At 34.4% G+C, this 16,156-nt stretch overlaps 1 protein-coding gene across 4 annotated transcripts in view; it reads left to right on the top strand.

Annotated features, from left to right (window-relative positions):
• Snx13 (sorting nexin 13) overlaps positions 1–16,156 on the top strand; it is a 152,201-nt gene that overhangs the window by 99,311 nt on the left and 36,734 nt on the right. For all 4 annotated transcript variants that reach the window (XR_006855969.2, XM_046463512.2, XM_046463511.2 and 1 more), the window contains 4 exons: positions 8–107; positions 1,447–1,640; positions 12,986–13,090; positions 13,648–13,780. Coding sequence is in view for 3 of the 4 variants with exons in the window: in XM_046463512.2 (XP_046319468.1) it covers positions 8–107; positions 1,447–1,640; positions 12,986–13,090; positions 13,648–13,780 (532 nt within the window). In the remaining variant the exon portion in view is untranslated. The remainder of the gene's footprint in view (positions 1–7; positions 108–1,446; positions 1,641–12,985; positions 13,091–13,647; positions 13,781–16,156) is intronic.

Here is a 16,156-nt window from a genome sequence, read left to right as displayed (position 1 = left end):
TGTGTAGGAAATAAATACTGTGAAACTGGCAGCAAACTTTGGGAAACTTTGCACAATCCCTCTGGACAGCATTCTTGTAGACAATGTTGCACTACAGTTTTTTATGGGTAGGTCAATTCATTTTATTTACATAATATAGCCATTGAATTTTTCTATTGTGGCAAAATACACTTAACAGAATTTCATATCTTAATATTTTTAAGTGTACAGTTCAGTGATCTTAAATATAAAATTGATAATATACAGCCATCACCACCATCCATCTCTAGAGCTTTTTTTTTATCTTGTAAAAACCAAAACTTTACCCATTAGAATGATTGACTTAATTTCCTGAAGGTTCATTCATGTTGTAACATTTGTCAGAATTTTCTTCCATTTTAAGGCTGAGTTATAATTCAGTTTGTGTGTGTGTGTGTGTGTGTATACTACACATGCACAGACACCACATTTTTACTTACCTATTCATCCATCAAGAGACTCTTGGATTGCTTTGTGTTTTATCTAGGGTGAATGATGTTGCTATGAATATGCACATACAAATAAACCTTTGAGATTCTACTTTCAGTTGTTCTGGTTATATACCCACAAGTGGGATTGCTAGATCATACAGTAATTTTATTATGATTTTTTAAGAACCACCATACTGTTTTAATTTTAAGTGTTATTAAATTTTGAATGGCTAGTATGCTGCATAACAACCCTTTATTTTCTGAACTCTTTTTCTTTAGAAACCATGGAGATAAGATATTTATTTTGTTTTGAAGGAAAAAATGCTTATTATAACTAATGAGTATTTGTTAAACTGCTTTTTAAAAAATAAACCTAGGTGATTCTACTATGAATTTAAATCCATTGAGAATACTTTATTGAGAATGCATAATATGCATATAAGCTATTTATATATAATTTTTATTTATATGTGGATGTGGTATTTTATTTTTATACTGTCTTAATATATAATAATGTTTTATTTATATATTTTGCTAATATATAAAATTGGTTTTATCTGAAGATTTTTTAAAAATCCCTATATCTTCAGTTTTGTGATCAAAAATATAAATATGTGGTTTGCTGAATTGCCAATCTTTATATGTAGAAAAATTCATACTCTAACTAGTAATCTTTATTCAGAACAAATGTTGAATGTTGTTGAAGTAGTTTACTCCAGATGAAGTGGTAGAAATTATTATTATGTGGTAGAAATTATTCCCTAGCGATTTTATTATGAAAAATGAGATTTAAAAAATCTTTATAATATGTGCTTCCTCTAATGTTTTCTACATATCTGGTATTTAACTTATAACTTGTTTTTTCATCTTAAAGATTTGCAACACATTTTTAAATACTTGAAATTACAATCCTTTTTACTTACTTGTCATACATCTATATGGACCCCAAATTGTTTGACGTTAATGTCTGTCTTATTAATGGATTTTGTTCCGGTAGATTACATGCAGCAAACTGGAGGTCAAGCACATCTTTTCTTCTGGATGACAGTGGAAGGCTACCGGGTTACAGCCCAACAACAGCTAGAGGTTTTATTAAGTCGTCAAAGAGATGGAAAACATCAAACGAACCAAACCAAAGGTCTTTTAAGAGCAGCTGCTGTTGGAATTTATGAACAGTATTTGTCTGAAAAGGTACTACATTTTGATAAATGTTTTATTCTTTGGCAGTATCATTAATAATAATTTTTTTCATATATACACTACTTATGCCAGGTACAGTTGCCTCAGAAATGTGTCATTTAATTCCTAGAAAAATATTCCTGAGTATTTTTATTCTGATTGTTTAAGTGAAGAATCTTTTGTTTAGAAAAACAAATTAATATGCCCAAGGTCACACTAAATAACAAAGTCAAGATTAAAGGTCACACACCCTGAAGATTCAAATACACAGTAGATCAAAACTTAAAGGACAGAGAAAGATAAAATATGCACAAATAAAAAAGAAATAGAATGGCTATACTAATATCATACAAAATAGAATTGAAGATAAAAATTGTTATTAAAGAACATCCCATAATGATAAAGGTGTCAATCAGAATGATAAAATAGTTACAAACATTTGTCAAAGTTCCCAAATATTTTCAACAAAAATCGATAGAATTTAAGGGAGAAAGAGTAATACCAGCAATAATAGAGACTTTAATACTGTGTTTTCAATAATTGGTAAAGAATTAGATGGAAATCATTAAGGATATATGAGATGTTGAAAACATAAAGCAATTAGAACTAGCATATGTAGAACATTTTCCTTCATAGTAAAGTACATATTATTTTTAAGAGTACATAGAACTTTCTCAGGATAAAACATATGCTAGACAAATCTTACTTTAGAAGTATTGAAATCACAAAAAAAGTATGTCCTTTGATCAGATGAAATTAAATTAGAAGTCAACAGACGGGAATGTGGAAAATCTATAAGTATTTAAAAATTAAGCAATATATTTCTAAATAGGGTCTGGGTCAACAAGGGATAATAAGAAAGCTATAATTTCAAAATTCTTTTTAAGATCAGCACATAAACTGTGTATTTGTGTATGGCATGATGACTTGAAAAACGAGAAAGTATTTTTAGTTACAAATGAAAAGACATTGTGTGAAAATTGATGGGATGCAGTTAAAGTGGTATTCCAATGGAAATTTATAGGTTTGAAATGTCTGATCAGAAGGAAGAAAGATCTATCGTATAGTTAGATGGAAGAAATGGGTTCTGGTGTTTAGTTGCACAGTAGGGTGACTAGAGATGATGAGTATGTGTTGAATATTTTAAGAAAGGTAGAAGAAGGGATTTTAATATTTTTTAACACAAAGTAATATTTGAGGAGATACATATGTTTAGCATGGTATGAGCATTACACAGTATATACATGTTTCTTGAAAACATGGAAACAATGAGATTTTTCAACAATGAGATTTATGCCTGCAAGGTGGCTGTTATTCTTTCCTTTTGTAGAAAAGGTGCTCACATGTTGTCCTGTAGTTCCCTGGGTTCGGTTCTCAACACCACATAAAAATAAATAAATAAAGATACTGTGTCCAGCTCTCGCCTGCGCGGTAGACAGACCACCCCAATGGAGGAGGGGCCCAGCCGCCACATGCCTTTGCAGTAGGCAGACCACGCAACCCAGAGAAGGGGCCCAGCGGTCTGCCTGCGTGGTACACAGACCACCCCAGCTGGAGGAGGAGCCCAGCCTCCTGCCTTTGCGGTAGGCAGACCACATGACCCTGAGAAGGGGCCCAGCAGCCCGCCTGCTGATTAGAACTAGCATATTAGAAGCAATTAGAACTCCAACTGAAGGAGGAGCCCAGCCTCCCGCCTGCACGGTAGGCAGACCACCCCAACTGGAGGAGGGGCCCAGCCGCCCGTCCGTGCACTCACCTGACCGAGCTCTGTATAAACATAAGGTTTCCCCAACACCCCCCACCTCATCAAACACCTTATGAGAAAAACTGATGCAACTCATGTTGGAAAATCCCACCAACCCTTAAAACCTACCAACCGGTGGACGTGGCTACCAGCTCGGTTCTGCGGTGGATCAGGCACCTGGTTTACATCTCAGAGAATAAGAGTAGAGAGGCCACAGGTGGAAGCTCAAGTCCTCTCACACTGACTACCACCACCACCCTGAACCCAGAGACTCAAGCTAGGAATAGACAACGCCACTAACTGGAAGAAAAGAAAACAGAGTTCTGAGAGACGTTTTTTTTTCTTTCTTTTTCTCTCTTCTCTCTCTCTCTTCATCCATTCATCCAGTCTCCTCTACCCTTCCCCCTCTGGTCCTCGCAACCTCAACATATGTGAAACCAAAAATTGTGCATGAAAAAGGTCTTTAATAACTGAATCACCAGAATAATATAATATAGAGGATTTGCATATGCCCCACCTCCCTCCCCCCCTTTTTATTTCTTTTCTTTTTTCTCTCATTTTCTTTTTCCCGCTCTCTTTTTTCTCTTTCTTTCCTTGTTATTTGTTTTTCTCCTTCTTACTCCCTCTATCCCACTTGCAACCCCCTAAATTTTACTATTCATAAGTAGGGTAATCTTATAAATACAGATAGGAATTTGAATCTATACATTCTTCCATAAATTACCCATCTATTTGTTAGAGCTTTCCAAAGTTACTAAGTTAGATTAACCCAATACCCTCACTCCTTTCCCCCTAAACATAACATCCTACACCTGAAATTGAGTTTTCTTCAAGCTACCAGAAACGGTATGCCTTTCATGAAACTAATGACTATATTTGTAAACGATAATTGAAACCAACATTTGTAGACATAGAGTCTAGCTATAAATGTAGTAATAAGGAAAACATGTGCTTAGATGATGTACTATTGATATTGAGAACTGTCAACATTGTCTTTCTCCACAAAAGGGAGACTTTGCAACTATACAAGAGCAATATAAATATATAGGGGGAAAATCAATAACACAACAGTTTCACAAAGCAGAAAGAAACTTGAGCAGTATGAAAAGACAAGGAAAGAAAGGACCACAAGCAATGCAGGTCAACTCAACTTTAGAAGAGGTAATATCTGTAGCAGATGGAATGTCAGATAAAGAATTCAGGATATACATGCCTCAGATGATCTGGAGTCTCAAGGAAGACATTAGACAGCAAAATCAGACTATGAAAGATCGCTTTGACAATGAATCACATAAACAAATCCAAGAAGCAAAAGATCAACTATACAGGGAGATAGAGGTTATAAAAAACAAACAAACAGAAATCCTAGAAATGCAGGAAGCAATAAACCAAATTAAAAACTCAAATGAGAGTACTACCAGCAGAGTAGAACACTTAGAAGATAGAACATCAGACAATGAAGACAAAGTATTTCAACTTGAAAAGAACATAGACATGTTAGCGAGACTGTTAAGAAACCATGAGCAGAACATCCAAGAAATATGGGATAGCACAAAGAGACCAAACTTAAGAGTTATTGGGATACAGGAAGGTATAGAGGTCCAAACCAAAGGAATGAGCAATCTGTTCAATGAAACAATACTAGAAAACTTCCCAGACTTGAAAAGTGAAACAGAATTCCAAATCCTAGAAGCCTACAGGACGCCGAATGTGCAAAATCATAAGAGATCCACACCTAGACACATTATAATGAAGATGCCCAACATACAGAATAAGGAGAGAATTTTAAAAGCTACAAGAGAAAGGAAGCAGATTACATTTAAGGGTAAACCAATCAGGATAACAGCTGATCTTTCAACACAGACTCTGAAAACTAGAAGATCCTGGAACAACATATTTCAAACGCTGAAAGAAAATGGGTTCCAAGAATTGTGTATCCATCGAAATTAAGCTTCAGGATGCAAGATGCAATTAAAATCTTCCACGATAAACAAAAGTTAAAAGAATTTGCAGTTAGAAAACCATCTCTTCAAAACATCCTTGGCAAAACATTACAGGAAGAGGAAATGGAAAATAACAATGAAAACCAACAGCGGGAGGTAGGACAGTAAGGGGAAAAAATAATCAAAGAGGAAAAACAAATCATGTTAAGTAACATAAATAAACAAATATGGCTGGAAGTACAAACCATATCTTAATAGTAACCCTAAATGTTAATGGCTTAAACTCACCAATTAAGAGACACAGTCTAGTAGAATGGATTAAAAAAAAAGATCCAACAGTATGCTGCCTACAGGAGACGCATTTGATAGGAAAAGACATACATAGACTGAAGGTAAAAGGTTGGGAAAAATCATATCACTCATATGGACCTCGGAAACAAGCAGGAGTGTCCATACTCATATCAAATAAAATAGACTTCAAGCCAAAGTTAATCAAAAGGGATAAAGAAGGACACTACATACTGCTCAAGGGAACAATATACCAACAAGACATAACAATCATAAATATATATGCCCCAAACAATGGTGCAGCTATGTTCATCAAACTCTTCTCAAGTTCAAGAGTCAAATAGACCACCATACAATAATTATGGGAGACTTCAACACACCTCTCTCACCACTGGACAGATCTTCCAAACAAAAGTTGAATAAAAAAACTATAGAACTCAATAATACAATTAATAACCTAGACGTAATTGACATATATAGAATATACCACCCAACATCAAGCAGTTACACTTTTTTCTCAGCAGCACATGGATCCTTCTCAAAAACAGATCATATATTATGTCACAGGGCAACTCTTAGAAATTATAAAGGAGTAGAGATAATACCATGCATCCTATCTGATCATAATGGAATGAAACTGGAAATCAACGATAAAAGAAGGAAGGAAAAAGCATACATCACTTGGAGAATGAACAATAGGTTACTGAATGATCAATGGGTTACAGAAGACATCCAGGAGGAAATTAAAAAATTCTTAGAGATAAATGAAAACACAGACACAACATATCGGAATCTATGGGACGCAATGAAAGCAGTTCTAAGAGGAAAATTCATTGCTTGGAGTTCATTCCTTAAAAAAAGAAAAAACCAACAAATAAATGATCTCACACTTCATCTCAAAATCCTTGAAAAAGAAGAGCAAAACAACAGCAAAAGTAGTAGAAGGCAAGAAATAATTAAAATCAGAGCTGAAATCAATGAAATTGAAACAAAAGAAACAATTGAAAAAAATGTCAAAACTAAAAGTTGGTTCTTTGAAAAAATAAATAAGATCGACAGACCCTTAGCGATGCTAGAGAAGAGAAGAAGAGAGAGAACTCAAATTACTAGCATACGGGATGAAAAAGGCAATATCACAACAGACACTTCAGAAATACAGAAGATAATTAGAAATTATTTTGAATCCTTATACTCCAATAAAATAGAAGATTGTGAAGGCATCGATAAATTTAAGTCATATGATCTGCCCAGATTGAGTCAGGAGGATGTACACAACCTAAACAGACCAATATCAATTGAGGAAATAGAAGAAGCCATCAAAAGACTACCAACTAAGAAAAGCCCAGGACCGGATGGGTATACAGCAGAGTTTTACAAAACCTTTAAAGAAGAGCTAATACCAATACTTTTCAAGCTATTTCAGGAAATAGAAAAAGAGGGAGAATTTCCAAATTCATTCTATGAGGCCAACATCACCCTGATTCCTAAACCAGACAAAGACACTTCAAAGAAAGAAAACTACAGATCAATATCTCTAATGAACAAAGATGCAAAAATCCTCAATAAAATTATGGCAAATCGGATACAGAAACATATCAAAAAGATCGTGCATCATGATCAAGTAGGATTCATCCCTGGGATGCAAGGCTGGTTCAGTATACGGAAATCAATAAATGTTATTCACCACATCAATAGACTTAAAGATAAGAACCATATGATCATCTCGATAGATGTAGAAAAAGCATTTGACAAAGTACAGCATCCCTTTATGTTCAAAACTCTAGAAAAACTAGGGATAACAGGAACATACCTCAATATTGTAAAAGCTGTCTGTGCTAAGCCTCAGGCTAGCATCATTCTGAACGGAGAAAAATTGAAGGTATTCCCTCTAAAATGTGGAACAAGACAGGGATGCCCTCTCTCACCACTTCTGTTCAACATAGTTCTCGAAACACTGGCTAGAGCAACTAAACAGACGAAAGAAATTAAAGGTATAAAAATAGGAAAAGAACTTAAATTGTCACTATTTGCGGTTAACATGATTCTATACCTAGCAGACCCAAAAGGGTCTACAAGGAAACTAATAGAGCTAATAAATGAATTCAGCAAAGTGGCAGGATATAAAATCATCACGCACAAATCAAAGGCATTCCTGTATATCAGGGACAAATCTTCTGAAATGGAAATGAGGACAACCACCCCATTCACAATATCCTCAAAAAAAATAAATAAATAAAATACTTGGGAATCAACCTAACATAGAGATGAAAGACTTATACAATGAAAACTACAGAACCCTAAAGAGAGAAATAGAAGAAGATCTTAGAAGATGGAAAAATATACCCTGTTCATGGATAGGCAGAACTAACATCATCAAAATGGCGATATTACCAAAAGTTCTCTATAGGTTTAATGCAATGCCAATCAAAATCCCAACGGCATTTCTTGTAGAAATAGAGAAAGCAATCATGAAATTCATATGGAAAAATAAAAGACCCAGAATAGCAAAAACAATGCTAAGCAGGAAGTGTGAATCAGGCAGTATAGCGATACCAGACTTCAAACTATACTACAGAGCAATAGTAACAAAAACAGCATGGTACTGGTACCAAAACAGGCGGGTGGACCAATGGTACAGAATAGAGGACACAGAAACCAACCCACAAAACTACAACTATCTTATATTTGATAAAGGGGCTAAAAGCATGCAATGGAGGAAGGATAGCATCTTCAACAAATGGTGCTGGGAAAACTGGAAATCCATATGCAACAAAATGAAACTGAATCCCTTTCTCTCGCCATGCACAAAAGTTAACTCAAAATGGATCAAGGAGCTTGATATCAAATCAGAGACTCTGCATCTGATAGAAGAAAATGTTGGCTCCAATCTACATATTGTGGTGTCGGGCTCCAAATTCCTTAATAGGACACCCATAGCACCAGAGTTAATAACAAGAATCAACAAATGAGACTTACTCAAACTAAAAAGTTTTTTCTCAGCAAGAGAAACAATAAGGTAAATAGGGAGCCTACATCCTGGGAACAAATCTTTACTCCTCACACTTTAGATAGAGCCCTAATATCCAGAGTATACAAAGAACTTAAAACATTAAACAATAAGAAAACAAATAACCCAATCAACAAATGGGCAAAGGACCTGAACAGACACTTCTCAGAGGAGGACATACAATCAATCAACAAGTACATGAAAAAATGCTCACCATCTCTAGCAGTCAGAGAAATGCAAATCAAAACCACCCTAAGATACCATCTCACTCCAGTAAGATTGGCAGCCATTATGAAGTCAAACAACAACAAGTGCTGGCGAGGATGTGGGGAAAGGGGTGCACTTATAGATTGCTGGTGGGACTGCAAATTGGTGCGGCCAATTTGGAAAGCAGTATGGAGATTCCTTGGAAAGCTGGGAATGGAACCACCATTTGACCCAGCTATTGCCCTTCTCGGACTATTCCCTAAAGACCTTAAAAGATCGTACTATAGGGATACTGCTACATTGATGTTCATAGCAGCACAATTCACAATAGCTAGACTGTGGAACCAACCTAGATGCCCTTCAGTAGATGAATGGATAAAACAAATGTGGCATTTATACACAATGGAATGTTACTCTGCACTAGAAAATGACAAAATCATGGAACTTGCAGGGAAATGGATGGCATTAGAGCAGATCATGCTAAGTGAAGCTAGCCAATCCCTAAAAAACAAATGCCAAATGTCTTCTTTGATATAAGGAGAACAACTAAGAACACAGCAGGGAGGAAGAGCATGAAAAGCAGATTAACAGGGATGAGAGGTGGGAGGGAAAGGGAGAGAGAAGGGAAATTGCATGGAAATGGAAGGAGACCCTCATTATTATACAAAATTACATAGAAGAGGATGATGGGAAATGGAAAAAAAACAAGGAGGAGAAATGAATTACAATAGAGGGGGTAAAGAGAGTAGATTGGAGGGGAGGGGAGGGGAGGGGAGGGGAGGGGAGGGGAGGCGGGATAGTAGAGGATAGGAAAGGCTACAGAATACAACAGACACTAGTATGGCAATACGTAAAACAGTGGATGTGTAACTGATGTGATTCTGCAATCTGTATAAGGGGTAAAAATGGGAGTTCATAACCCACTTGAATCAAATGTATGAAATACGATATGTCAAGAACTATGTAATGTTTTGAACAACCAATAATAAAAATGAAAAAAAAAAGAAAAAGATACTGTGTCCAACTAAAAAATAAATATTAAAAAAAAATTTTAAAAAAACGTATGGGGGCTAGGGATGTGGCTCAAACAGTAGCGCGCTTGGCTGACATGCGTGCAGCCCTTATTTGACTCAGCAACACATACAAACAAAGATGTTGTGTCTGCCGAAAACTGAAAAATAAATATAAAAAAATTCTCTCTCTCTCCTCCGTCCTCCCCCCTCTTTCTCTTAAAAAAAAAAAAACGTATGCAACAAGAAGAATGCCTTTTTCTAATTTGAAAATATTTTGAAACAGAGGATGATGAAAAGGATTACAGTTAACAAATTTATTTGCTATTTTTCTAAATGTACCTGGTAATCTTTGAAGCTACCGAAAACTGGTAGACTTAAGTTGTTTGAGATTATATGTAGGCTATTACAGACACTCATGTAGTGAACCAGATGAGTCTTGTTTTGAAATAAGATAACTTGAGAATAAAAAAAAAAAATGTAATCAGAAAGGGATAGACAACTTGAACAATTTCTTTTCTGAAACTAATTTATTTGGAACACTACTGTTTTTTCACAAGTTTAAATTATCTGTTTAAAACTTTTTTCTGAGAAAGAGAAGTTTATCATATGTGACGACATCATTGCACTTTAAACTACTTAAAAATGGGCAGTTTGGATGTAGATAGCTTATATGATTTATTTATAGGTGCAAAGGATCTAACTGAAAAATGAGCCATGGGTGCAAAGTTTAGACCTATTTTTGAGAACTTGAAACAAATTCTGTTACATCTTAAAACCTATCATTTAAATAAAATTCCACTTATTCTAGGGCCAAATGATTTTGTTGAAAGTATATGTCACCAAATAAGATTGAGATTAAAAAATGAGCTTGAGTTGGGTTTGAATAGAGACGAGATAAAAGTCAAAGTGAATTTTACATTATGCTGCATTCAGCTGTAACACAACAAAAAAGAAAAAGATGTCCTAAAGGCTGCAGGCAATTCACAGAGGTATTACTAGAAACAGAAAAAATAAAAATAAACTTCTGCATTATGGAAAAGACAGACAATTTATTCTTTTGTTTTGCTAAATATAGATAGTATTTTTGTTTATATACATTCTGCTTTTATGTGTGTACATTTTTCTGCCTTACACTAAGTTTTCCAAGAATATAAAATAATGTAGCCTACAGGATTTAAATATCTTAGTGTACATACATTCTGCTTTTGTAGTCTTATGTTTCTGAATTTTAATAATTAAAAATATAATAGTTTACTATGTAAAGTTAAAGCCAGTTAGGAGTTTTTTGAAAGCTAAGTAGCTGTGTTGGAAAACGCAGTCATAAACTACTATTACATTTTCTCCTGTAGATTTTTAAAAATTAGTTCTATTAATGTTAATTGCTACTATTAACTAGTCCTCTTATAAGTAATAATTTATGTTATAGAAAGAATATATGTTAATAGAACATTTTAGGAAAATAGTTATTTTCATACATTTATGTTAAAATAATACAGAGTTTGCATTTCTTCTGCAATACTTTTTTGGGAGTAGAAATCCTGATTGGTTGTATCTCTAAAAGTGTTCATCACAGACCAGCTTGGGTTTACTACCAGACACTTTGAATTTACAAGGGGCATTGTGGTTATCTTTTCATCGCTATGACCAAAATACCTAACAAGGACAATTTAAGAGGAGGAAAAGCCCATGGTTTCAGAGTTCAGTCCATGCTGGACCCAGGGTGAGGCAGAGCATCATGGTGGAAGAGTGTGGTGGAGGAGCAGTGCTCTGTGCATAATGGCTAGTAAGGAGAGAGAGAGAGAGAGAGAGAGAGAGAGAGAGAGAGAGAGAGAGAGAGAAAGAGAGAAAGGAGCCAAAGGGAAGATGTGACCCACCTGCTCCTCATACCTATAATTAACACCCAGTTAGCCCATTCAAACTAGGATGGACTGATTAGGTTATAGCTTTTGTGATCTAATCATTTCACCTCTGACTATTTCTGCATCAACATAGGAACTTTTGGAGGACACCTCATATACAAATTACAACAGCATTAGAAGTTTTATAGCCCCTTTCCTACACATTTATAGCCTGCTGTTACTTTTTCTCCTTTTTTGATTTATCCATTGTGTTCCTTAGATACTTTATTGGCTAGAATTAGAGAAATTATTTAAGCAACGTGTTTTTGTTAGTTTCTCCAAAAGTTACCATTTTGGGCACTCATTCCTGTTTACATTGTATAGAACTAAAAATTCAGAGGTTGAAATACCAAAGCTTTAGGTATATAGCTTTTTCATCATATTTTCTTAATATTTCTGAAACTAATTTATTTGGAACCCTGCTTCTATTTTACAAGTTTAAATTATCTATGTTTAAAAATGTTTTCTGAGGGAAATTTGTCATATTGTGACATCATTATGCTTCAAACTACTTAAACATGGGCAATTTAGACATGTATAGCCTATATGATTTATGGGGGCAAAGGTGGTAGACCTATTTTCATAATAAAGTTAATTTTGAAATTGAAAGGTCATATTTTGTATTTCTAGGTAGTATTTGTCACATTATGTACTTTAAAATGAAAGTTTTGGGGACAAATTAATTTTTAAGATTTATTTTCTTCCCATATTACATTGGAATGTTGCTATAGCATTGGTATAAAAACAAATTTAGGGTAATGGTAGTCTCATTTAAAGCCCACTCAAAAAGATTCCCATAGTGTCAAATAAGTTAAATGTCTTATTCTTTTGGCATTCATAATATACATCTTGTACTATTGAATATTAAACTTTGATTTAACTCCTAATGACAGAGTTTCCTGTGTGCCAGACACTGTCCTACATGTCTTACATAGATCTCTTTTAATTCTTAAACTATAAGCTTAAATAACCTTTTGAAATATTATCTCCATTTTAAGATGGAGTAGTCTAGTAAGAGATAACTTGCTCAATAAAAATGAATATTTAAACCCATGCTTATCTACGAGTCTCCTACCTTGTTCATTGAAGGGAAGGCTCTAACTGTATTTCAGATTCTTAAACATCAAAAGTATCATTTACAAACCAGTGATTTGTATCTGCCAATTACTTTCAATAATATAATTCTATTATGAATTCTATTATTAATTTGTATTTAGAAACTCCAAATATCATTATTCTTCTTTTTCTGTTTGTTAGGCATCTCCAAGAGTTACTGTGGATGACTATTTAGTAGCAAAATTAGCGGACACTTTGAATCATGAAGATCCAACCCCTGAAATCTTTGATGACATTCAAAGAAAGGTATTGTATATTTTATCTTTCTTGAAAAAATTTCCAGGTTAATGTAATTATTTTTTTAAAAAGTTAATGAAACATAACTAAAAAGATGAGTTATGACAACAGTATCTCGCAATTCCAAAAATATAGGCCAATATTTTGTGTTTATGTCTTTAATTCATCAACACAAAAATTCTATGTTGGGGTTGCTTCTTTTGAATCTGACTGAAGAGGCAGACTTCCTAGTTTTATAAATTGATGAATTGATGTATAAAAAGACTTTTTAATTTTAATTTGAGCCTTGAACCTTTACATTTACTCTACTTTTTTCTTAGAAAATACTGTATCCTAGTATATTATAGATAGCTTACTGTCATGTGATTGTGTTGAATAAAGTAGGACCATTTTCAGTGTAACTTAGTTCCCAGAGGGACCAGAAATCATTATTTGAGATATAGTCATATTGTTCATGTATTACAACTATGATATATTATTGCAAGACTTTATTGTAGCTTTTGGTGAAATTTTATTTCACCATATATTTGTATTAATTATTGAATATCTTGAATTATTCCAATAAGGTATATGAGTTGATGCTACGAGATGAAAGATTTTATCCTTCCTTCAGACAAAATGCACTTTATGTGCGCATGTTAGCTGAGCTGGACATGTTAAAAGATCCTAGTTTCAGAGGATCAGATGATGGGGATGGAGGTAAGATGGCACTGTATGTATGTGTATGTGTTTATCCCTGTTTATATTCTGACTACCAAAAGAATGACTTTAAAATAAAAAGAGATCTCAGGAAAATACAAAGGACAAAAATAGAATAGAGGGAGGGAGGAGGGGAGAGCTTTGGGAGGTACTAGTGAATGAAATTGACCAAATTATGCCATATATATATATATATATGAACATACAATGAATTCCACTTTTATGTATAATTATAACACACTAATTAAAAGAAAATAATAAGGGAAAAGGGGAAAAAATAATAGAAGGGAGACCAATAGAACAAAGGAAAGGAACTAAAGAAAGAGAGGTAGGGAGGTATTTGGGAGTGTGATTGATCAAATTACTTTGTATGCATGTGCATATATGTCACAATGAATCCCACTATTATGTATAATTATATGCCAATAAAAACCATAAAAAGAATGACCTTTTACATTAGATTAAAAATATTTTTAAAGCCTAAATATAATTATATTTTTAAAGTTCTACAATGAATGACAAAAATTTAGTTGCTATATTGAATTAAAATGTTGAGAATTTATTATCAGACTAAAACTGCAGAAGGCTCAGCTTCTTGAAGAAGAATGTGTTCTTGTGGTTGATCACTTAGATATTTTTATGGTAGTTTCCCTTTTGCTAATAAGTTAATCAAGAAATAATATTCATGCTTTATAATGGGATTATTGGGCAGAGTAAGTGAGATAATAGTGACTCAGAGTATATCACAAACTATAAAGTGATATAAAAAAAATTGAAGGTTTTTTTCTATTGTTATTGAATTATTTTCCAAATCCTTGAATTGAATTGAATCCCATCTTTTATTGAATCTTAGTTTCTAAGTCTTCATCTGTGGAAGACATTTCAGCTGGAAAAAACCACAGTTATTTATTCTAAAGTTTCAATTTTTTCAAATGAGAATACTGAGGACTCTAAGCGTTTTATATGTAAGAAGCACAATTTAAGAGTCAGATATTTAGATTTTACTTACAGTTTACTACTAATCTCTTGTAATATTGATATTGGTCTTGGAAATCAGGATCCTGTCCTTCTTCCCCTGGTGTTGAAGATTAAACATTTGAGAAACACCTAGGTCAGCTAGAAAGCAAATTTTACTTAAGAGACAGAATAGAGATAACAGACTTCTCTAGACAGAATCTAGAACCCAGAGCTGGTGCCCACAGGAGTGGTAGTGTCTTGCTTTTTTGTAGCCCCCACCCTCTCTTACTTTTCTGCATAAGTGCCCAAAGGCAGGGAAAGAGCAGTCCAGAGAGTAATCCCTTGTGTTGGAAAGTGTGATTTCCACCCCCATCTCTACTGCAGCTGTTAACTATTGGTTGAGCAGGGAAGTGTGGTATACTGAAGTTAGCTGTTAGCGGCCCATTTCCTATTTTTTTTGATGATCAGCTACCTGTCCTTTGCCCCTCTCAGTGGTGGCCAACCATACATAATTGCTTTAAGCTTCATTTCTTTTTCTTTTTCTTTTTTTTTTTTTTTTGAGGGTTCTATAAAGTATTTTGACACCAATTTATGTCTTCATATATGTACTTTGGGTAATGATGTCTATCATATTCCACCATCCTTGCTAATCCCTCGTCCTCTCCCTTTCCCTCCCACCCCTCTGCCCTACCTAGAATTCATGTATTCCTCCCATGCTCCCCCTCCCTACCCCACTATGAGTCAACTTCCTTATATCAGAGGAAACTTTCAGCATTTGTTTTTTTGGGATTGGCTAACTTCACTTAGCATTATCTTCTCCAATGCCATCTATTTACCTGCAAATGCCATGATTTTATTCTCTTTTATTGCTGAAAAATTCCACTGTGAAAATATACCACATTTTTAAATTCATTCATCCACTGAAGGGCATCTAGGTTGGCTCCACAGTTTAGCTATTGAGAATTGTGCTGCTATAAACATTGATGTGGCTGAGTCCCTGTAGTATGCTGGTTTTAAATCCTTTGGGTATAGTCCGAGGAGAGGGATAGCTAGGTCAAATGGTTGTACCATTCCCAGATTTCCAAGGAATCTCCATATTGCTTTCCGTATTGGCTGCACCCATCTGCAGTCCCACCAGCAATGTATGAGTGTACCTTTTTCCCCACATCCTCGCCAACACTTATTGTTGTTTGTCTTCATCATAGCTGCCATTCTGACTGGAGTGAGATGATATCTTAGAGTAGTTCTGATTTGCATTTCTCTAATTTCTTCTGTTATAAATCTGGAATGATATTGGCATCATAGTATCTTAGTGTTCCATGTCACTGGATTTTAATGCAGTTATATATATATGAAAATGTACTCTTCTGAATATAAAGCAAGAGTTTTTATAGTTTTAGTTTTACAAACTAAATCAGA

This window comes from Marmota monax, unplaced genomic scaffold, assembly GCF_021218885.2.
Source record: "Marmota monax isolate L192 unplaced genomic scaffold, Marmota_monax_Labrador192_F-V1.1 WCK01_AAM20220418_F8-fsc00057, whole genome shotgun sequence".
Taxonomy (NCBI): domain Eukaryota; kingdom Metazoa; phylum Chordata; class Mammalia; order Rodentia; family Sciuridae; genus Marmota; species Marmota monax.
The sequence above is the reverse complement of the archived record's forward strand: the minus strand, read 5'-3'. Positions and strand labels throughout refer to the sequence as shown.